At 36.3% G+C, this 22,656-nt stretch overlaps 3 protein-coding genes across 3 annotated transcripts; 1 reads left to right on the top strand and 2 right to left on the bottom strand.

The window, feature by feature from the left end:
• Nucleotides 1-1,432: 1,432 nt before the first annotated feature.
• On the bottom strand, nt 1,433-4,864 carry LOC146131742 (uncharacterized). The gene has a single exon (XM_083396776.1). The coding sequence runs from the start codon at nt 4,714-4,716 to the stop codon at nt 3,652-3,654; it is 1,065 nt and encodes a 354-aa protein (XP_083252902.1). The 5' UTR covers nt 4,717-4,864; the 3' UTR covers nt 1,433-3,651.
• A 945-nt stretch (nt 4,865-5,809) lies between these two features.
• LOC146131741 (sequestosome-1-like) lies at nt 5,810-9,899 on the top strand. The gene is made up of 6 exons (XM_083396917.1): nt 5,810-6,213; nt 6,393-6,542; nt 7,583-7,868; nt 8,458-8,619; nt 8,844-8,972; nt 9,439-9,899. Exons 1-6 carry the CDS (start codon nt 6,097-6,099, stop codon nt 9,585-9,587), a joined length of 993 nt encoding a protein of 330 aa, XP_083253043.1. The 5' UTR covers nt 5,810-6,096; the 3' UTR covers nt 9,588-9,899.
• A 370-nt stretch (nt 9,900-10,269) lies between these two features.
• On the bottom strand, nt 10,270-21,506 carry LOC146131740 (uncharacterized). Its single transcript, XM_083396980.1, has 14 exons — nt 21,214-21,506; nt 20,600-20,686; nt 20,094-20,171; nt 19,357-19,450; nt 18,154-18,269; nt 17,304-17,449; nt 16,267-16,387; nt 14,434-14,568; nt 14,003-14,178; nt 13,518-13,622; nt 13,049-13,217; nt 12,357-12,507; nt 11,745-11,858; nt 10,270-11,175 (listed from the first exon to the last, which is right to left on the bottom strand). The coding sequence occupies exons 1-14, from the start codon at nt 21,337-21,339 to the stop codon at nt 11,090-11,092; spliced, it is 1,704 nt and encodes a 567-aa protein (XP_083253106.1). The 5' UTR covers nt 21,340-21,506; the 3' UTR covers nt 10,270-11,089.
• Nucleotides 21,507-22,656: the final 1,150 nt, after the last annotated feature.

The following is a 22,656-nucleotide window of genomic DNA, read 5'->3' as shown; positions in this document are numbered from 1 at the left end:
GCTTTTGATATCTTACTAAGGCTTACTACAACCTCCAGCCATTATTCTTCAAACAATATTTTAATAATGTTGCTTGGGGCAAATAGAAACTTTAACAAATTTGAGCATTTCGTGACTTGACTTGAATTTTTCCAGCCCCCTCATGTTAAAAGCACTGTTAGTGTTAAGGTCTCCTGGTTTCATATTGAGATCGAAAACACTTGTTCTTAGCGTTGATTGTTTTACAGCCACACTTGTTGCGCCTTGAAATATATCGCCAGTTCAAGTGGAACACGAGGGTAAACGGTTGAGCTCTAGAAAGCGAACTTACGATGTATTTCATGTTTCGCGGTTTTTCATTTACTTAAGCGCTTATGACATGAACTTTTAATGTTGGAATGCGACGCTAAATATAAACGACACTAGCTAGGTATGAAGATACACGCAGAAAGTAAACTGTGATATCACCAATGTAAATATTATATCGCCTTTTTGAGTTTGGGGAAAATCTATAAGGTTTAGTGCACCATTATTTTTGTTTGGTAGCGGTATTTGTATAATTCAAAAACTAAAAACAACTGGCACTTAAGATTCCTTCGGTTGTGCGGAAGCTCGTCAAACAAAAAATAAAATTTGTCAACACTGCCTCTTGTTTTTAGTTATTCTGGGGTTGTAATAGTTCTAAGGTGAAAGGTTGCTCTCATAGAATTGGCGTATTTGTGCACGTTGAAGTGAAAAAAATTGCACCACGTTATCCAATGCAGGGGATTTAATAGCTGGTAAATTTCTATTCAGTTTTGCTTTTAATGTAATATTATATTACATTTATTTATAGTTATCACATGCTCGCATCCAAAAAGTTTAAAATATGCCTAAATTAGTTCGATATCATATTTTAAAAATGTGATTCAAAAGGCTTTGTTGCTCAAGATATACCTTTTGAAAGATATGCTCGTTACATTTTGTTGGAGTTTTTAATCTACTTGCAAACCCTCTAAGTTGGTGGCTGAACCGTGAAATTAGGATTTACCACTTACCTGTAATCTCATCACTCAACAACTTCGCATTTATTTACATATTTAAACCGCTCCGGAAAATCTCCAGCAGATGTTTAACGGTAAATTTTTGTTGGCTAAATCGACAAGATAAAATCTAAACGCGTGAAATAAGGCCAGAAAAATCAGGCCACTTTCAAAAAACGGCTATGCTTTCTGCATTTTTACCACTAGGCCGATTTAAATGTCCACATTTTAAAAATCAACCTTCTAAAATATTTCCACCAAATTTGCGTTATGATTTGCAAGTCAGATAAAATATTGTAAACATGCATAAAAAAGAGAGCTGGCCTTTCGCTAAGTCGGCCAATAAAAGTGGCCAAAAAAGCGATGCAATCTCGATTCTATACAAACAAGAACACACACGTCGTTATGACGTCACAAACAATAGATGTCGGTCTGTGTAATGAAAGAAATAACAAGACGAGATTTGAAACGAGGACAATAAAGCTCAGGCAAATATGAAGATGGACAAATGTAATTAGGAGCTAGCCGCAGTCGATATTCTTGAAGCTCCGGCGTAAGTTATTCGATACTTATCGATTGGAATTGTCCCATCGCTCAACGCTATGAGTGGAAATCATATTGAGTGCATAAGGAGCTTTGCTGTAGAACGAGATAAGGTGCAAAACAAATTCCGAAATCAAATCGCACAATGGGCTTCGGCTGTAGGTTGTTATAAGGCACACAATATAAACGACAATATATTTATTGCTGTATTTTAAAGGAATATTTAAATTCGTTTTTTAATTAGCTTTTGGGGTTTATTTAGTCGTTTTAAACTTACACTGATCTTTTGAAAGATTTCGCACAAAGTGATTCACAATAAAACTAACAAAAATATTTGGCAGCTCTATACAACAATATAATATATATATCGTTTTGAATGACAATCTCTATATTAGTTCAGTAAATCGATATAAATGATGTAAGCTAAGAACTTATGTCAATAAAAGTAAGTATTACAAGTTTTCAAACCGTAAAAAACAACTCTATAAAAATATCGCAACAATGCTTTTTGATTTGAAACACAGGTTTTTATCTGTCAATACAACTTTAAACAAGTTGAAAACGTCATATGATACAGAGCGGGTGATAAACAAAAATAAAATACATTATAAATAAATAAACTGAATTTTATGTTCGCTTAAAATAAAACAAACATAGAAAGCACAGAGTCTAGTTAACTCTGAAACGCATGTGACTTGAAATAGTTGAGGTAAAGATTCGCTTTAAGAAGAAGTTCCCAACCTTTTTATTTTCCGTTACCTTATAAGGTAAACTTAAAGGTTTAATTACCTCTTTTCGAAAAGTATAGTTAAATAATAAAGGCAAAATACTTTGTCGGGTAATACACACAGGCTAAGAGTTGAAACTATAACCGAACAGAACAATATGCAATCTAACCTCCATATAAACAAATGTAAACTAGCTACAAATATCATTAATAGCAATACGTGCAAAATGTCGGCAGAACTGTTCAATTAGATAATGTGTAGATATACCCAGGTCCCAGGTTATCTATTATTAAGAGGTGAAAAATAATTCCCAGGAGAAGTGTTAATCACACTTTTCTACTCATTATTTTATCCTTATATTGGAAATATATGCTTGCTCATAATGCGACCCAAAGGTCTGAACCTAGCTGCAATTTTAATGGTATTTCGATCTAGAACGTCAGTAGCGTCTTGCCATTGGTGTCATATTCCCACCAGAGTTACATTTGATAACCCACAACGTCATTGAGCGATGGTACGTAAAGGTCAAGGCGCAATGTTACTACGGGGGTGGGCAAATAAAAACACAGGCCCCTTATTGTGTTCACTTGTAGGAATTAGTTTGAGCCAACAGGTATGGTTTTAGAAGTTTCTAAGTAACCGGAAATTTAAAAAACATACAAGTTAAATAAAGGTTAACCATTACAAAAAAATATGTTGTTTACAAAAATAGGACTTATTATGATTAATTTTTGGATGCTGATTGCAAAATTGACATCAGAGTTTCTTGTTATAAAGTTGTAAAAGTAAACTTTTTTTTTACAATTGGCAAGCATATAACGGTTACAGCAACATCAAACTTAACATTTAACGGAGCTTAGAAATTTCATTTTAAGACTTATTCCATAAAAATCAAAAAAGGATAATGACCCGACAAACAATAATTAATATATGACGATCATCATGGGTCATTAAGTGGGGGTTCATGGGTCATCAGGGCCTGGGGTAATACAATCTGTTGTTAGGAGTCCCTATTTCTTATAATTAAACATTACGTGTCTATTTTTATAAAACATTTTTTAAAACAGTTAGAAAAGTGTATTTTGTTTTAAACAGCAAAGGGCCTAAGCGCGGTACTTTCTATTTCAGCATGGTTTAAAATCTATTAATTCCAAGCCTTACTTAATCTGACGACCAACATGAAACAATAAGTAGGGGCTTACAAGGTCATTGGGGCAATAATCCACTGTTTTAGAAAGTCCCTTTTGCATTAAATGTACGCCCCTCAATTCTCTATAAACAATTATAAAAGTATATTTTTGCTTAAAAACAAATTTACTATTTAAAAATAAAAGTGCAGTATTTGTGGCGAGAAATGCCTTACAAGTAGCTGATAACGGTCACACAGTTGTGCTGACAAAAGTGTGGTTTACGAATGCCACCTCATCGTACTTTAAGCTGTAGCAAGGAAACAAGCGCCTCTTGCAATCCACGAACGAACAAGTGACAGTAACGAGGTTTACGAGCAAGTTCAAGCTGTACACGTTCGCCCAAAACATGATCGGGCTGTTGTTGTGATGGAACAACGCCATCGAAGTGGCAATGATGAAGTCCGACGTGACACAGACCACAGTGCAGAGGGCTATCCGTGTCACAGTCTTCTTAACACTGTGAGTGCCGTTCCCAGGCTGTGGTGAGCCGATCTTTGAACAGCAGAGCGCGATGTGGTAATGCCTGACCAGCGGGTAAACCAGCAGTCCCATGAGAAGCACTTGAAAGACGAAAGCGCTGGCGAACATCATGAGCCCTGGTGTTCCCGACGACTGCGTGGCTTGCTGGTAAACGCACCCAGCTCGCGAGCTCACCAGCTTGAAGTTGTAGAAGTAAACAAACACGGTAACAAAGGACGACGCGAAGATGCCTACAATCACGACCGCGCTGAGGAACCGAAGTTGCGGGGATGTGAGGTGCCGGAGCGTTCGGTGTCGGTAGAGTTTGCGCTGTCGAGCCCACAGCAGAAGGTAGAGCGACAACAGAGGAACTTGGTAGTTGTAAACGTACAAGTGCTGGTACAAGAGACAAGCAGCGTCCGAAGTTGTCCCGAACCCGAGCTCAATTTGCTCGCCCAGGCACCTCAGCATTGTGAACACGGCAGCGACCAAACATAACCGACCCTTGGTTAAAAAAGCCTCGAATTTCTGGCGCCTGCTTCGCTTAGATTTTCCCTCTGAAGCTGCCCGCAGTATCATAGCCTTGCGGTATTCGTAGGATCCGATGCTTATCACCAGGTACACCACCGCTGCTGTGAGGATCCACGCGAAGATAGCGTCACGAACCCATAAGCGCTGGTAGATCGCTATCTCACTGCTGTTCGAAGTTAAGCTGACGTTTTGAGTGGAGCGAGGCGGCCAGGCTGTTGATCTTTCATCTGTACCTCGCTCATTTATTCCCGAAACGTTGCTCATTGTTTTTAGATGGCCTACATAACCACGCCCAATCCTACACACAACTATACATTTAGCAAAAGTTAAAACCTGCTCGAAATCTACAGGGATTAAGCGAGGAGCTCCATAGCGTGGAGTGAAGTGTTATTTGAACAAGGCTCAACTTATACACGGCTTAGTTGACTCTCTCCTCTCAAAAGCCTCTCCCTTCTACAAATTCCCACCAAAGCTCGCAGCTTCTCCGCGATTGTTCGCCTTTTGTGAGAACAAAAGATTCGAACGCCGTCATTCACTGGAACCTTGCAAGCGTCGCGCGTTGCTTTGTTTGTTGATTCTCAAATTACTTTGTCAATCAGCGCGCTACGCACCTACTCACTCGCTTCGCTTTTCCCCTGTGTCAAGTAATTATGACCTCACGGAGGATGACGCTTGCCCACGCCTCTCTAGCGCCGTCGCTGGGTAGTGGCCGGTTTTTAAACGAATGAAAATAATTTTGGCTGAAAACAAAATTAAGATCTACAAAATAACTATTAAATGTTTTTAGAATTACAGTCAATAACATTATTCTTTACTTTGGCCATAATAACGGTTTGTATTTGTTTTAGCTATTGAAAAACATTTGGTGACATATATTTACAAAAATAACAATTTATTAATTTAATTATCTCGGAAACCACAATTCGTGGTTAAACCAAGTTGTTTTAGCCCTTATAACAAATTACTGAGATCCTTATATGCAAAAAAACGATATTGATTTAGTTTTGTACAAATAATGTTTTTTTGTGAAACAAATTTGCAATTTCTATTTTTTCATAGAGATTTACTTATTTTCAGGTAACTTTAAAATAACACTATAGTAAAACAAAAATTTTAGTGGGTTATTAAATTGTTGCCGCTTTATTATTTCCCGCTATTGTTTAAAGATTAGAAAAACCTTTTCGATATTTTTTAATTGCAATCAGGTTGCTCTCTACTGACATTTAGTGGATAGTTTTCGGTAAATTCCCTATTAAGAAAAAGTCATGTGATTTCAAAACTGCTGAATCACAATGGATATAAACAAGTTGTGGCGGAATTTGGCTCAATTTTGTTCGAGTCATGATATTTTTGTTGCACCATTTTCAATTTCGTGCACTCACGCAATCTAAGACGGCGCGAAGATTCTAGAACAGGACAGTTTTGTATAAAAGTCAGTCGCCTGAGAGGTTTAAATCACACGATTTAACTGGAAGCTTAAGAACAAGAAAGTTTGGAAAGAATATCTGAGAAAGTTTGAAGCTGTTTTTACGATTCTGATAGACTTTTTGCGAAAATACTAACTTTGATTTTGTTGGTTAGAAAGAGTTTTGTGAGAAACTAAAATACAGTTTGTGAGAATATAAAAACTATTTGCTGGAAACAATGTCTCTTCAAATCAAAGCATTTCTTTACGAAGACCGGCCAAATAAGCCAAAAGAAATTCGTCGTTTTGCGATCGACCAGGAAGTTTCAAGTAACTACGATTACCTGAGGACAAAGGTTCGTAATTTATTGCATTAATTACGATAATGTGTATAATTTTGGACTGTAACTTGTTGATAGAAATCGATATGATTTTATTCAGAACATAAAAACGAACATCGACAATTTTTTTTGCAATATTTTACATTTTCAGGAGACAGCGAAAAAACAAGATTTTACTTTTTTTTACTTTTTAGGTTTCCAGTGTTTTTCCGAATCTTGGTGAAAACAACTTTGCCCTCCAATGGCGAGATAGTGAGAATGATTTTATTTGGTTTAATTCTGACGAGGAATTGATTCAAGCATTGGGACAACTTGACACTCAAGTTTTCAAGCTCTACATTAAGGTAAATTTTACTATTGTACACTTTTCGCGCTTATCTGGAATCCTACCACAGCGGTCAAACAATTTAAATTACCGCACAATATTTGGGTGAGGGTGGGTCAAGTAAAATTTTTAGTTATTCTGCTTAGCCTACCCAAACCCAAATGCTAACCAAAAAAAGTTTATTGTGAATATGATTCTAGACCAGCGCCCACTTTTCTGTTAAAAAAATATTATTATTAATGTTGAGCTTACAACTACCCTCAATCTCTTAAACCTAAATGCTATTTACTGCAGTAATATTCCTCCATTGAATTATCACAAAAGTTTAGAATTTTTTATTTTTTGGGGTTGAAATTTTTTTATTGATTAGTCAAATTTAACAAAAAAATATTGCAAAGCTCTTTATTTGAAATATATATACCTATTTATTCAGTAATATGGCCCTGGCAACAAAACTAATGCAGTTGTTATACATTTGCAACATTAATTTATTTTCAATTAGTTTGCCACTTTGTCTAAAATATAAGACAACCGTATGAGACCACTAAGTTTTTGTACAGCTGTGGTTTAAATCATTTAAGACAAAAAAATCAATAAAAAAGTATTTTAATTTATTTCCAAGACACTTCAAAACATATCTTGCCTTAAATATTATTTTATATTCTAATTTATTTTATAACTACTTTTCTAAAGTCCACCAAATTGTATTACAACTGTCTATTACATTTAATGCCTCACATCAGGGGTGTCAAACTCAAATCTTACCAAGAGCCACATAAAAAATTTTGGGGTAATTGGGCTGCACCAACGTAACTAAGAAACATGAACAGTTTTATAAATAAAAAATACTTTTATATTACATTTAATTAGTTGTACTAGCCTAATTTATAGCTTAGACATGCCTATAAATATTTTAGCCGCATTCATAAATACAAAAATGCCGAAAATGCAATGATTTAGGAAAAAAAAAGTTTTAAAAGGAGCCATGGGCCGCCAGTTTGACACCCCTGTCTTATGGTTCATAAAATCAACCGAAAACCAGTATTTTACCCGATCCAGGAAAATCCTTCAAAGTCTTCGTCTGATCAAGAATCCAGCTCTGGTCCACAGGAGAGGGGACCGGGGTGCGGACGGCGACGTTTTCCTGGCTGTGGGAGGGGTTTCGGCCAGTGGATGGGGCCACAGGGGTACGGACAGTTCAGCCCCAACTTTGGGGGACAGTGGCCCTTTTTTGCCCAGCCCCAGGGGGGACAGGAGACTCCTAAAGAGGGGAAACCTCAGACATCGAGTGACAGTGCATCTGGAAGCCAACAACAACAACAACAACAACAAGGACAGTTTTCTGGTAAGTTTTCTTGATTAATTAAAGTTTTTGTTTGGCACAAAATCAGTTAAAAAATTTGTGGAAACAAGGCATGTCTGTATAACAATTATCCCGCGGTGAATTTAATCCCCAATTGATCAACTTATTTTGGTTGTATACGTTGAAATGTGCGACTGATAAAGTTGGTTATTTTGAAGGTTTACTATGATATGTGCTCAGTGCGACTGTTGAGGGCTAGATCGGATTAGTGCACTTTTGTGTATTGGTATTTAAAGAGTAGTAACACTGTGTTTTATATTCCTACATAAATAGCTTAAGTTTCGATCACTGGCTGTGCAACCAGAAACAATTGGTTTCACTTTTTCACAAAAGCAGATTCTCGTTTTTTATAAAAAAAATTTAAAACAGGCCTGAGAATTTCAAGGCTTTCATGTTTTTCCTGTGTATAGGGCGCACTTTAGCCAAACATTTTAAATATTGTTGTTATTTTTTTAATTTTGTTCTAATAATCACATAATTAAATGCTATTTTGTATGAAATTTATTTTCTTTTTTTCAACCTACACCTTATAAAACCATATGACAAACAATAATATATCATTCCTCCCCAGGTGAAAATTACCTTCAGCATGTCGGTAACGCGGTGGCAGATTTCCTCACGCCATTCGGCATCGACGTTGACATCAATGTTGAGCACAAGGGGGCGCAAAAGAAATGCCCCGGAAATAAGAAGCAACCGACCGATAAAAGTGCCGAGGGCAGTGGAGATAAAGGTATTTAAAGTGTCAAAGTAAAAATAACATTGTAGTTCAATATTTATAGGCAGCATTAAAATGTAATGCCTTCTTATGGGAATTTGAATTCTGTTCCCATTATTGTTCCTATTTTAATCAAAGACCTACAGGTTGCACATTAAAAATAGAATGAATTTTACAGTTTATTTTTTAATTTAAAACCAAACAAAAAAAACAGCAAAATAACAAAACCTTGCTTTCAGGAGAGCCACAGAGCTCGGATCAATCACGGGACAGCCCCGATGAGACTGATTGGACTTTCTTGAAGAAGGACTCGGAAAAATCTGGGGCCGGTGAAAAAAAAGAAGAAGATAAAATGGAAACAGATGAAGGTAAATGACTTTAGAAGATACCACAGAATTAACAAATATCTTGTGTTTTTCTGTTTGGACTTACACAATGGCGATAGAGTGAAAACTCTAGTAATTTAAAAAAAATATTTTCACACGGTAAAAGTTTAAACAACCCAATAGTTCTTTTATCCTGAAGCCATCATGCATAATGCCTCATATTTGGCGCTACTCTTAAATTAAATGTTGTGATAAAAGCATCATCCGTATTTTTTAAAAGCTGTTTTGTATTATAATGTTTTGTTCTAAAAGCTTTATTGCGTAGAATAATTTAGAGAAGTCATCGAATATTTTCACGTCAAATAATTTCTAATTCTTATTTAATAAAGCCACATATGGCTTGTTAAAAAAATACTTGTAACATTTTGCGCTACTGTGGAATAAAGCTGTTTCAACGAAATCTCTGACAAAGTTTTATCCTCATTAACCCTGTGTTTTGTTGTGACAGACGCGGCATTAAAGTCAGCTCTTTCGCAACTCCAGGATATGGGATTTAATGACAACGGGGGCTGGCTCACAAACCTATTGAAAGCTTGCAACTTCGATATTGGAAGGGTTATGGAGGCCATGCAGCCTGCACACACCCCCAAGCAGTAAGCCACGCCCACAAAATGTGTGCCACACCCACAAACTGTGTGCCACGCCCCTTTTTAGCACCCCACCTGTAGATATTGACTCTTATTCTCCTGTCTTTCTATAAGTTGCTTTCTTTTAATGAAGTTCTTAAGTTTCTCCTGATGTAGCTTCTCTGCACTGTTTAAATGCTATTGTCTGTTTTTATCGGGTTTTCTTGCGTGATATACTTTTATTAGTATGTGTTTTTTGATGTATGACTTGCACTACCAACTTTATGATTTACTATATTATGTGTAAATGGTGTAAATTGAATACAATAAAATGCAATCGATGCAAAAAAAGACTCTTTCTAGAGTTTCAGTAAAAGCATTTAAGAGTAACAAATTGTCAAACTGTAAGGTGTTTCCGCATTCTGTGTGTGTTAAATTTTACACAAGAAGGCGATTTGTACATTTTAAACGAATTTAAAACTATCAAAAAGCATTTATGGCAAATTGAATGTGTAAAATATGAAGATGTCTCCTCGCCCTTACATACAACAATAACTTTTAATGGGAGCCAATATTTTTTAGACTTTCTTGTCTCGGTCGAAGTCAGTCATTTTTAAGTTCTAGTCATTTAGCAAAACATTTTTTTATTGTTTTATGATTGCCCCCAATATATTTTGTCAATTTGAGTAAATTTTTGCGGTTTTATGCGAATTTATTGGCGCCACATTTTTATAAAATCTTCGATTGTTATGTAGGACTATTAAGAGGCTACACCAGCCTACGCTTTAAAAAAGTGCGTCTAGAAAACGTCTGAAGTCTAAAAACCTTAAAATTGAGTTTATCTGAATAATGATTAAAATAACAGGTGACAAACCAACCAGCTTGAAAAACCTTGTCAAACTCTACAAAATATTTTCAAACACCCCCGGTGGATTTTGAGTTTGTTAAATATCTTCTTTGACCGCCACAAATAAAATATAAAACAAAACGTTGCTTCGCCTAAAAGTGCACGATAAGAAAGCAATTTTTCATAAAGTATTTGCATGAAAACATATGACATTAATACAGCTGAATTTGAGTCGCAAAATAATCTTTCTAGCTGTAAAATTATTTCAACTTATTGTAAAAGGATTTTAAACAGAAAACTGAGTAATATACCAACATTTGAACAGCGCAGAAACGAAAGTTCACCATTGCAGTTTTTAAATAGAATTTTAAAATACTAGTAAACCACTAAACCAAAAAAAATAAGGCAACACAGAATAAAATGGCATTAAACACAAATATTGTGTCTTTGACTATTCTTTCTTTTTGCTTTTTATAAATGTTCCAAATGATAATTATTTTTGACATTCAAAGAGAAAACACTTTTTACTACGCTTAGACAATTAGATCCAATGTCGTTTATTAAATAATATTTAAAGAGTAACATTTTTTCACTTGCACCAAGGATAAATGTTTCTTTTCATGGTGCATTTACATTCGAGCGTCGTTAACGCTTAAAAACTTGCAAATCCGTTTCGTTACTTTCGATCAAACTTTCTTGCCAGGAATCATTCCACCGAAGTTAAAGTTGCCCTCGGGGAACTGGAACACCAGCTCTGGGTATCCAGGGGCGCCTGTGGGACAAGGTTTCAGTTAAAACAGACTTATATTAGGTTTCATAGGGATTTCTGTTTTAAAAAGTAGGTGCCCAAAAGCTGAGCATAAGTTGACGTCAAATGATTTTTCTGTATATGACATCATAAGTTGACGTCATAAAACAAAAACTTAAGAACCTGCTGTTTTCGGTAAAACTGAAGTAAAGTCTAAAAAGAGTTTGTTTTATGTTTTTGAATATATTCTCTCTTTTTACCTGGCTTCGTGAGATGACATTGTTTGCAAGATATTGTTTACCAATACTATTTTTGAAAAAGGGGTTCGAAATTTACTTAAAGTGTTGCCGTTACTTTTCTCAAGCAAACACTAAATGGTAATCTGTTTTAGGGGTTTTAAGTTCAATTCGTAAAGTCTCATAAAACTACATTCAAACTTTTTACCCAAACACCTAAATTCCAAATCCCCGTTTTCGTCTTTCTTATTCTCATCTGGACCCCAGTCGAAAATAATTGCTAACCCCTCGTTCATTATGTACACAACTTAATAGATTTCGTCTATCTTCATATTTGCTCTCTATTTAGCTCCTCACCTTTCCCAACCACGTGGAGGACGCTGTCGTGTCGCTTAATTCCTCTCGCCAATCGATCCGTGAGCACTGTTTGTGTCCAGGAGGAGAGAGATGATCCAAGGAAGAGAGTCGATCCTGAAGGAAGAAAATTAAAGAAGAAGATTAAGATCAATCGTGGATTCGGGTGAGCACAAGTAATCTCATTTAGTGTTTTAAATATGCCGGAAAGATTTGTTGTGTGTGTTTTTTGAGGTTTAAGTTACTTTAAATAGTTTTGGTTTAAAAAATAATTTAATAATTTGTGGTAAGAGCTAGTTTTATCTATAGGTGTTTAGTCGTTTTTGGATCGGAGACGATCTTCCGATACTAGGGTGGCATCGGTACTCGTCCGATACTAGGGTGGTATCGGTGCCGATCCGATACTTATTTACGTGTTTATTTTAGAATAGTTTTTTCAATTCAACGCATTATACCTCAAAAGATATTTTTTTCAAAAACAACTAGTGGCATCTAATCTTTCTAACGCAATTTTTGACTATACACCTAAAAAAGTTGCCTTAAACAGTTAAAAAAAATCTTCATGAAACGCCTAACTAACAATATAGTTCGCTTTATCAGCGGTTCATTTCTTACTGAAGCATATTTCTTGTTCTATGAAGGATCCCTTATAGTTGTTTGAGATGAAATCTTTGCCCTCAGTTTTTGCCGCGAACTTTTGGAGGTCGTCTGCGTAGTAGAAGTTGCCGGGGAAACTATCGTTCATCAAACGGATCAGCTCGATGTTCTGTGCAAGTAAGAAGACAAATTTAAGTTAATTGTTTCGCATAACTTCAAAAAAATAAATAAATAGTCGATTCTGGGTTCTACTACGTCTTGTATAGCCAGGCTTGCCACCTGCGACAACTTTAAATATATTAACTGTCAAGGCGCCATTATTTTAAGGCAAGCGCAAAACTGGACAAAATAAGGTTTTGGCATTTGAATGGGCTATTTTATTTTCTGAAGGGGAAAAAGGATAAAATTTAGTAAACCATCCAAAAAAATTTGACATTTGCAATGTAAAACGACTTCTCCGAAAAAATGTTAGTAAAAACGGAAATTAAAAAATGGAAGGATCCTCGACTTGCAGACTTATGACGTCATACAATTTTTTTTACGTATTATAACGTCACACGAAAATGGCATATTGTGACGTCTTTCTATTACCTTAATTAAACAATCAGACCGGTATTATTGCGTCGCACAATTAACAGCATATTATGACGTCACAAGATAAAGGCACGCTATGACGTCACACATTTAATACATATTATGACGTCACATACGTTAGGGGGGCTTGCTAGGAAGAGTTGCTTGAGGCTGTAATCCGCCATCTTGTCTTTGATGCTTTGGATGAAATTGCTTCTGATTTCTTCGTCGTAACTGAGACCCATTGTGAGGCGACAGATGGCTTTGTTGCGTTCGCGCGCGCCCTTGGGACGCGAAGGTTTGCACCTGGGGGTGAAAATGGGTAAAGGCAATGTTTTAAGTCAAAATCATGACTGGGCGAGTAAGAAGGTTGTTGAAAATCTAAGTTATGCCGAAGGACAATGTTTCACCTTAAAAACTTTGTTTTCTTGTGTATTCGGTGTATACGCTAAAAAGTTTTTTATAGAAGATACATTTCATTCATTAACGTCTAAAGACTTGTTACTTTGTCACCTGAACGTCACCAAATCAAATTATCCATAATTCTACCGATCTATGTTATTACTTAATGTCACCAAGTTATCCAAAGTATCCATTCCTACTCACATATCGAGCCAGTCCGACTCGTATCTCCAGTGCACGGCCATGTAAGGTTGGCCTCCCATCACCTTGTCGATGAAACTTGTGGCGAACTTGCGGCAAGGAAGTGGTCTGAAACAAACATGAAACGTTCGTGGAATTGGTGGAAAAAAAGTTCATCAAACGTTACAACGCGCTATAATCTTGGTAGTCAGTGATGGTTTAAAAATGCACATATTACCCACACTACCCAGTTACATAATATATCAAAAGTGGATTTTATTCGTTTCAATCGTTGGGGATTATATCCTCAGAAATGATCGATATATAACGTAACGAAATACTTTTTGTTAAACTTAAATTATAAATATCCATAATATTACGTACATTTAAACAAGTTTGAATCAATTTAAATTTGTCTTTAGTTGACTATAACTTAGTTCTGCGACTTACTTAAGATCAATCGGCGATTATTCAATGTGGTTATTAAATAACTTAGAAGCTTTATAAACCTCATGAAGGACTTTGCGATCCTCGAGAAAGTAGCAAGCCATCTGTCCTGGTCCGGGAGGCATTTCTTCCCGTATATAATCCCCATGCATTTGTACTCATCCGCTCCAATTATTCCCTCGCTAAGATCATTTGGAACAAGCTCTTCATATGACTTCACGGTTATCTCCTTGTTCACCTGAAAAAATGAGAAAATGTTGAGTTGCAACAAGCTAAGTCATCAAAAATGAAAACGTCATACTAAAAATGGACAAACGCCAATTTTTTGTTAATATGCGTAAATGTACTTCCCAAATAATTGTTAAATAATGAAACTATTCAAGCAATGCAACTAAAAATAGCTCCTCTGGTAGTTATATTATTAAGCCGAGTAACAACAGTTTGCATAAGTATTATGAAGTCGTTGCAGGCAAATTGTTTTAATTGATTGAACCTTAAGGTCGGCGGCCCGCTGGAAATGCTTGATTCCGTCGCTTCTCTTTGCGTCCATCATCCCACAAGTGACCAGCGCATCGAGGTGGCCTTTGCAGTCCTTGCGGAACTCCTTCATCGAAACAACGTTCAAGGCCTGAAGCAAACACAGAAGCGGGCCTTGGTTATAACGCCTTGGACGCAGCAAACACGAAGGTGATTATAGATAAACTGCAGACTTGATTACTTGGTGCCTATATGTTTAACACGTACTTCAAACTAAGTTTAACTTAGTGAGCTATAGTAAAACACAAGAAGCTCTTGGTTATAATGTCTCAGACACAGCCGCAGCAAACAAGAAGGTGATTATGTAAAATGAATGCAAACTTATCATCGGGTGGCGAGGTTTTGTAATGCACTTATCAGCTTGGCGGCAACACACTTTTACGTTGCTTTTTGGGTGTGTTTCAAACGAAAGTATTAGTTACACCAGTGGACGGCAAACTGTGGGCCGCGCCCCAAATGTGGGCCTTTCATCCATTTTTAGTGGGCCACGAGTTGCTTTTGAATGTTTTAGTGTTATTATGTAGTTGTGGGCCGCGTGATAGCCGTACATTCATTTAGCCGTTATTTTTTAATGTTGGTGTGGCTTAGAAATTTTTTATTGTCTCAGCGTGGTTCATACCCACCTGCCAAATGGGGTCCTGAATACCTGTCAAACTTTCTTTTTTGCGCCTTTAACTAAATGTAAACGCAAAATTTTTCGAGCTTCGCGCGTATATTCTTCATTTCATCCTTTTTTGACATTCTGGCATGACAATGTTTTGACCATCGAGGCGCCGTGTAACACCTCATACATTAATACAAATACCACCACTGTTTTCGTAGTGGGCTTCAGTAGCTCTGAAAAGAGTACTTTGGGCCGCGACAAAAAAAGTTTGCCGACCACTGAGTTACTCCATTAAAACAAAGTGAACGAAATCAGTAACTTTGTCAAGTAGAGATCTGACAATCGTCGAGATATTTAAAGTCAGACGGAAAATCGACAAAAAACTTGTATTTAAGCGAATAGCTGCAAAGAGTTAAATAAATTGAAATTTCTGTTAAATTTCCAACATTTTTTGTATACTTCTATGCGCTGAAAATACACATTATTAGAAAAATGGTTCGTTGAGAAACTTAAACGCAACACAATATGTCGTATTTTATCCAATAACGAAACATACAAAGAGTTTATTTCATTTTATTTTCTCCAGATTAATAAACTTAGTTATGTTCTTTTGTTAACTTACTATTTTTACAAAAAAATAAAAAAAAGGCAGTAAAATCTAAGTTAAACGAGTAAGCTATATAACACAAAACTATCACCTGGTATCGGACGAGTACCGATACTACCACCTGGTATCGGACGAGTACCGATACTACCACCTGGTATCGGACGAGTCCCGATACTACCACCTGGTATCGGACGAGTCCCGATACTACCACCTAGTATCGGACGAGTACCGATACTACCACCTGGTATCGGACGAGTACCGATACTACCACCTGGTATCGGACGAGTACCGATACTACCACCTGGTATCGGACGAGTCCCGATACTACCACCTAGTATCGGACGAGTACCGATACTACCACCTGGTATCGGACGAGTACCGATACTACCACCTGGTATCGGACGAGTCCCGATACTACCACCTGGTATCGGACGAGTACCGATACTACCACCTGGTATCGGACGAGTCCCGATACTACCACCTAGTATCGGACGAGTACCGATACTACCACCTAGTATCGGACGAGTACCGATACCACCACCTGGTATCGGGTATCGGCTCCATTTATTGCAACTTACCTTCTTGAGTGACCCGGGGTCAATGGTCTCGGTTTGGGGCCAAACGAGGTCAACTGTGTAGTTTGTGTCGAATATGGGAAGAACGAAGGGGTTGGCTGCTGCGTCGCCCATACGGGGGTGTCTGGGATATAAGGGGTAAAATATATTTGTAGAACATGGTAGCTTATGTGATACAAGGTTGTCTGATGATATTAACGGGGGTTTGCATATATTTGTATCAAGCATTTTACTATTAAGTACAATACCTTAGCAAATTATTGTCAATCCTGTTGAATTTTGAACTTTTAATTTAATAAAAATAGTTTCGTTGTGTTTGCTACTTTTTGTCATACATGTAATATTTTATAAAACTACGAACAATTTGGAAAATATTATTGATAATTTTTAAGGTTGTTTATTTTGTTTTAATGCAGCCCTAATAAAAATACTGTTAGGCTTTTCAATAAGTTCGATGCAGATATTAATGGTCTGTATCTTTCCAATCAAGTTTAAACCAAAAAGGTGATAACCAATGATTGAAACGGTAGAGTAGATCTATGCAGTTATAGCTGCAAGGTAATGCCTTATTAAAGACAAAAAATGTTGTATAAAAGTTTCTATGTAATAGCTTTACTAGAGTAGTCCTGCGTTAACCCGATTTAAATAAGCCTGTAGTACTTGTTAGAATCATTAAAGCACTATACCAGTGGTTCTCAACCGGGGTGCCGCGGCGCCCTGGTGTGACATTTCTAATGCTCAAGGGTGTCGATAGATATATGGGAATTTTTAGAAATCTGATTTTTGCTCGATTGGTAAGCTTCTTGATACAACTATTTGTGTACTTAAAACATTAAAGATTATTATATTAAATGACATTTTCCTACATGTTTAAGTTGATTGTGGTTATCCAGTTTTATTTATAGTGGAATTTCATTAAAATACTCAACAAAAATTCCAGTCAGGGAGCCGGAAATCTATTTATTATTTTTTGAGGGTTGCCGTACGCCATAAAAAGTTGAGAACCACTGCGCAATACCACACAGTAGAATAACAAGTACCTGTGGAACACAGGAACAGCTACAGTCCTCCCCATCTCATACGCAGTGACCGCTCCCTGCCTGAACAGACGGAACAAGTTGTTGGGACCCATATCGAAGTAGAGCATTGGAAGAACGTATCCGGGAGACTTAAGTGGAGGTTGCGGCTAAACAAGAGGTAAATATATTTAGTGTTTAAGAATACGATATAAATTTATGGGAATACTATGCGCGGATCTGTAATGTAGTTTGAAGTGGATCGCAATTATTTAACAGGATTCCAATTTATTAACAGGATTTCCTGTATAGGTTTTACAAACGTCGGTGCATTTAATAAAAAAATAAAACATTGCCAGAAAAACAATTATACATTTGGTCAATGCCTGGCAAATAAGTTTATTCATTGAATTTTGCCTCATCACCGAAAATTTTTAATTATTAGATTTAGGGATGGATAAAAATAGTTTGTATTTCTTACCGAAGTCGATATTTTAGGCAAAAAATACAAATGTGCGGTCCGATAAAAAATGACGTCATTAGTGTGACGCAATAATTAATTTCGTGGAATCGAAATTAAAATCTTTGTAAAGAATTTTGATTGATGAAGACACAAAAGATGTTTATGCCAAAGTAATTAAAATGTATTGACTTGCAATGCTTATTTGTCCAAAGTAACAACTTTTACTGCGTATTAAATAATACAAACCCATATTTTACCATTTATAACAAAATCAGTTTGTGGAAGAAAATACTCGCATAGTAATACAACGCGAGTATATTGTATCGAATGGTTGTAGTTTTGGTCGAATACATCGGTTTGTGACAACAATGCCAAGTTTGTAAACATGTTAACATTGGATAGTTCACTTACGATGTTCATTTTGTCAAAGTTTGTGTTCACCCCAAGATCTGGGGACTTTTTGCCCGATACTGGCCGGTTACCAGCGGGGTTGGCATCTTGCTTCGGTCCCTTCGCTTTGGGGGGGTCTGACGTAATACAATTATGACGTAATTAGGAGAATAATAAACACAGATATACGCGTATATAATCTTAAAATAAATTATGTTTTATTTATAAGTAAGATAATTATACAACACAATGCCTAAATATGAAAAAAAAAATATTTAAAGTTTTAATTAAACATTACAAATCTCTGTAAAGGAGTAAAAATAATAAATCTTGACACTTTTGTCTCATTTTAGTATATTAACGATGGTAAACGTATCAAGAAGCAAATCTACGGTTTTAGTTCTTTAGTAACACACAATTAAAATTGTGAGTCCTAAAACGTCGCCACTTTGAAGTTTGAAGCTAAGTTTGTGCAGAGAACGACTTCGGCTAAATACGGCGCCTATCACGTTGTTCCACTAATCCCGGCGGTTTAACTTTTTTGATGACATTTAAACATTTCGCGGAACTCAAAGCAAGCTTAGTGAGGTTTGGATAAAAGATGCGCAGTTGTTACACTTGGTTGAAGTCACACAACACCTCTTTGCAATTTATGACACTTTTTAGAAAGTTTTTAACTGGAAGAATGTTTCAATGAATGTTAAATCTAACTGGAGCTCCAAGTAAACCCAACTATCTCATTTCACTTAAGACACCATCAACAATGTAATTATAAGCTGTACTACTTTAAGCAAATATCAAGTCCGAGTCAAGTCAAGTCATTTGATAAATAAATGAAATCAAAGGCAAGGCATTTTCAACAAATAACAAGTCAAGTCATAGCTCGGGTCATTAGCATAACATCTTAAATTCACAACAGTGGCATCAGCAAATATAAACTTCCAGGATCATTGAAACGTTTAATTATTAGAAATACATTACATATCCAACACAAAAAACAAAAACAAATAGCAAGTTAAAATTTAAAACTTTCAATGGCGAAATTAACCTTTTATTACTGACGTCTATGTAATTAAAGAAACTCTATGTGTCAACTCAAATAACTTTGTCAAGTAAGTTATCTGAAAACATTGACTTGAGTCAAGTCATTTTAAAACAGTGACTCAAGTGCAGTTATTACAAGGATATGTAACGCTATAGAGTTGTTAACCGCTGTGTATTCACCGTTCTTTGGCTTGGGTTTGGGTGGGGCTTTCTTCTCAGCAGCTTTAGGGGGAGCATCCTCTTTGTTGACCACTATCTTGGGTGGAACCGGCGCCTGATAAGATTAACATGTTGGTGAAGTTAGACGTGTGGGTTTCATTACACGGTATCCAAAAATTAATGATTGTTGGGGTTTTCTATATGATGGGGTAGAGCAGAGGGTCGCAAAGTGTTTTTATTATCGGACGACACTGTTAGGATCACCGATCTCGAATTTGAAATTTAATTACCGTTAAAAATGTAAACAGTCATTAAAAAATGTAGTGGAATTTATAAATTGTCGTTTTTTAAGTTATCCCGGAATTTAACTGTATTTCATCTTCATTACAATATTTTACGCCTGCCGAAAAAAAGCAAATCTGTAGTTTTGTGAACCTCAGGTTGAGCTGAGTACGTAGAAACTTAAAACTTTACTTAATTCGCAGAGAGTCTGACCGCGCTAGGTAAAAAACAATGCCTTGTATTACAGCTGCCATTCTAACACCGGGGTTATTAAACTTTTTTAAAACGGACAAACTGCCCCAAAAAATTGAAAAAGTATGTTTTGCGAAACGGAAGGCAGTCGATTAAAGTTTTATTTACAAAAAATTTACCACACGAAAAACAAGTTAATCCGAAATATTAAGTGAACCCCTTAACTCCCTAATGACCCATTTAACCCCTAAATACCCCTACCCCCCTAATTACCCCCCACTTACGACTGGGTTAGCAGGGAGATCCACCCTGGCTTCATGTTGGGGGTGATGCATCGCTTGGTCGCGCTTCACTTGTAAGATCTACGAAACAAGGAGCAACACTTACTATATGTTATGTAAATAATGTATAGTTCCTGGACTTTTAGAAGCACAATAGCAGGATTATAACAAAAACTCGGTCAATTTCACGATAAAAGTTGATAAAGCCACCTACAGTGGATTAACGAAAAACTATTTGGTCTTTTTTAAAAACAGAACAGGTTTATTAGGTTTCTATCTGTTATTGGGATAAAAGAATGTTTTTTTTTCATAAAGGGGTTGGAAAATTGCTTAAATAAATCATAAATTTTGTAAAAAAATATACTTTACAGTTCTGGGCTTTTAAAATTGTTACCGGTTACCAGCAAAAAAAATCAAAAAATAGAAAACGTCAAAAATAGGTCAAAAACGAAACGGTTTGTTATTTAGCGGCATGTAACGTGGCAAGCGACAAGCGGTAAGCGGCAAACCTGTTCTTGTAGTTGCTGTATTTGGTTTGCCGGCACCGCTATATCTTCAACCTCTCCATTAGCTTGCGGCAATCTGACGTGGATGTTCTAAACCACAGAAGCAATCACGATTTACGAACGTTTAGCGCCTCCTTACTTAACTGTGTAATGTTAATTGGATAAATAGATGTTTGTTAAACAATTAAAATTCCGAAAAGGCGAATTTTGCTCCACAATTTTAAGGAAGACAATAGAATTTTAACGTATTACTGTAAACGTCCTAACACGAAAAAAGTCTATTTGTTTGGGTTCGCTACAGTCTATATGCAGATTAATTTTAAAGATTTTACATTATTTTTTTGCAAAAGGGTCCATTAACTTAAAGACGGCGCCATTACTCATGATAAACGTCGTACATATAATTTGACGGAAAATATGTTGACTTATTGTAACTTTCTAAATTTATTTTCCTCATGTTTTTGAAGCAAAATAGAAACTAAATCATATTACATCAGAATCAAAATATAACGCGAAAAAAAACATAAAGACCACAATAATGACGTAATTATACCAGATCAAAAAGCGACAAACGTAAGGCAAAAATATACAAAATAAAGCTTTTAATTTGTTCTCACCCTTGTAAGATCGTTCTTTTCCATTGTGTGCGATTCGAGGATTTCCAGCATCAAATAAACAACAGCCACCGCCCCAATCAGCTCCAAAGCTCGCTTCACAAACCTCTTGTTGAAGCGGACTCTCATCTTCCTTATTAAAGAAGTCTTTAACGCCGTTTTGCAGCCGTTACAGTCACAGTTTTCTGTGATATTCCACTGATTAATTTAACTCCAAATGTCCAGTATTGATTGTGGTTAACTTGTTTAATCAAGATTCATTCGAATGGCGAAAGTTGTCTGCCTATTTTAAGCGAAATATGTCTCTTTAAACAAAAGGTTAATCAGAAAACTAGATGTAGGGTTGAAATAAATCCTATTTTCACCTATTTAATCATTAAACTTAAACAAATTGAAACTATACGTAGTTTCCAAAAAAGAAGTAACTTTTGGCAATCTACGATTTTCACCAAAATTTATTTTTATAAATCCATAATTGTTGTAAACAAACATTAAACCCAACAATAATATTCGACTTACTGCACTGATGATGGCAAAAGAAATTGCCGAAACGTTTGCTAATAAAAAAATATTCGAACACTTCTAAAACTTTAGCTTCTAATATTACTTCTGACGAACATAACCTGTCTTTCAGCATTGTTACACTATTACGCATAAATAAACTGGAAATTACAAATAAAACCGACGTTAAACGAACTAAAACCTGTCAAAAGTTCACTTTCTTTTTAAATTCCCTTTATCTGACAAAAATAAAAAATTAACTGCAGAATCACCAAAAACACCGATTGGCATCTTGCGACTTTTAGGCAAACCAGCGATAATACCGAAGCTTTGCAACCAAGTCACACAAGCGAAGTGCTGGCCTTTCTAACACTGCACATGACGGAGAAATGTGGCCGTAGGTTTATAATGGCCCGGGGCACAAACCAAGAACCTTAAGATCGCGTCCTCGACAGTTGAGAGAGCTGCCAGACAACTTCGGCTGCGACTCTGTTCATTTGTTCGCTGAGAAACTTGTGTTTTGTAAATTGCGAGTAAGCAACATTTCGACAACTAACTACTGGGCAAGTCGGTAACCCCAACTTGCATTTATTTTGTGTGACTTGAGAACATTGAAAAGTGCACAGACAAATAGCAGGGACACCGAAAAGCTTTCGAGGCAAGCTACGCATTGCTTACATTATTGAGGCACAATAAGGTCTGCACCAATATCTAAATCAGAATAATCTATAATACCATAGCATCAAGTCCAAAGGCTTAATAAAGCCAAATACACATTGAACCACGACTGAATAACATGAAAAATCGTCTGAATAGGACATAAACCTGCTGGAATAAGTCCTAAATTATTCGTAATAAGTTTTAAATGGACAAAATAACGTCGAAACTATGGCGAGAGGTTGTGGGACGATCGGGGATCACCTGCCTGAGAAACAAACCAATAAC

This window comes from Ascidiella aspersa, chromosome 9, assembly GCF_963924565.1.
Source record: "Ascidiella aspersa chromosome 9, kaAscAspe10.2, whole genome shotgun sequence".
Classification (NCBI taxonomy): domain Eukaryota; kingdom Metazoa; phylum Chordata; class Ascidiacea; order Phlebobranchia; family Ascidiidae; genus Ascidiella; species Ascidiella aspersa.
Note: the sequence above shows the minus strand (reverse complement) of the source record. Positions and strands in the feature narration are given on the sequence as shown.

Coding starts and splice junctions, on each gene's coding strand:
- LOC146131742 (XM_083396776.1), bottom strand. CDS start 4,716: ATGAGCAACGTTTCGGGAATAAATGAGCGAGGTACAGATGAAAGATCA.
- LOC146131741 (XM_083396917.1), top strand. CDS start 6,097: ATGTCTCTTCAAATCAAAGCATTTCTTTACGAAGACCGGCCAAATAAG. Junction 6,214..6,392: donor ACGATTACCTGAGGACAAAG/GTTCGTAATTTA, acceptor TTTACTTTTTAG/GTTTCCAGTGTTTTTCCGAA. Junction 6,543..7,582: donor TTTTCAAGCTCTACATTAAG/GTAAATTTTACT, acceptor TACCCGATCCAG/GAAAATCCTTCAAAGTCTTC.
- LOC146131740 (XM_083396980.1), bottom strand. CDS start 21,339: ATGAGAGTCCGCTTCAACAAGAGGTTTGTGAAGCGAGCTTTGGAGCTG. Junction 20,687..21,213: donor AAAAGAACGATCTTACAAGG/GTGAGAACAAAT, acceptor TCTGTGGTTTAG/AACATCCACGTCAGATTGCC. Junction 11,859..12,356: donor AGAACAAGAAATATGCTTCA/GTAAGAAATGAA, acceptor TTCTTCCTTCAG/GATCGACTCTCTTCCTTGGA.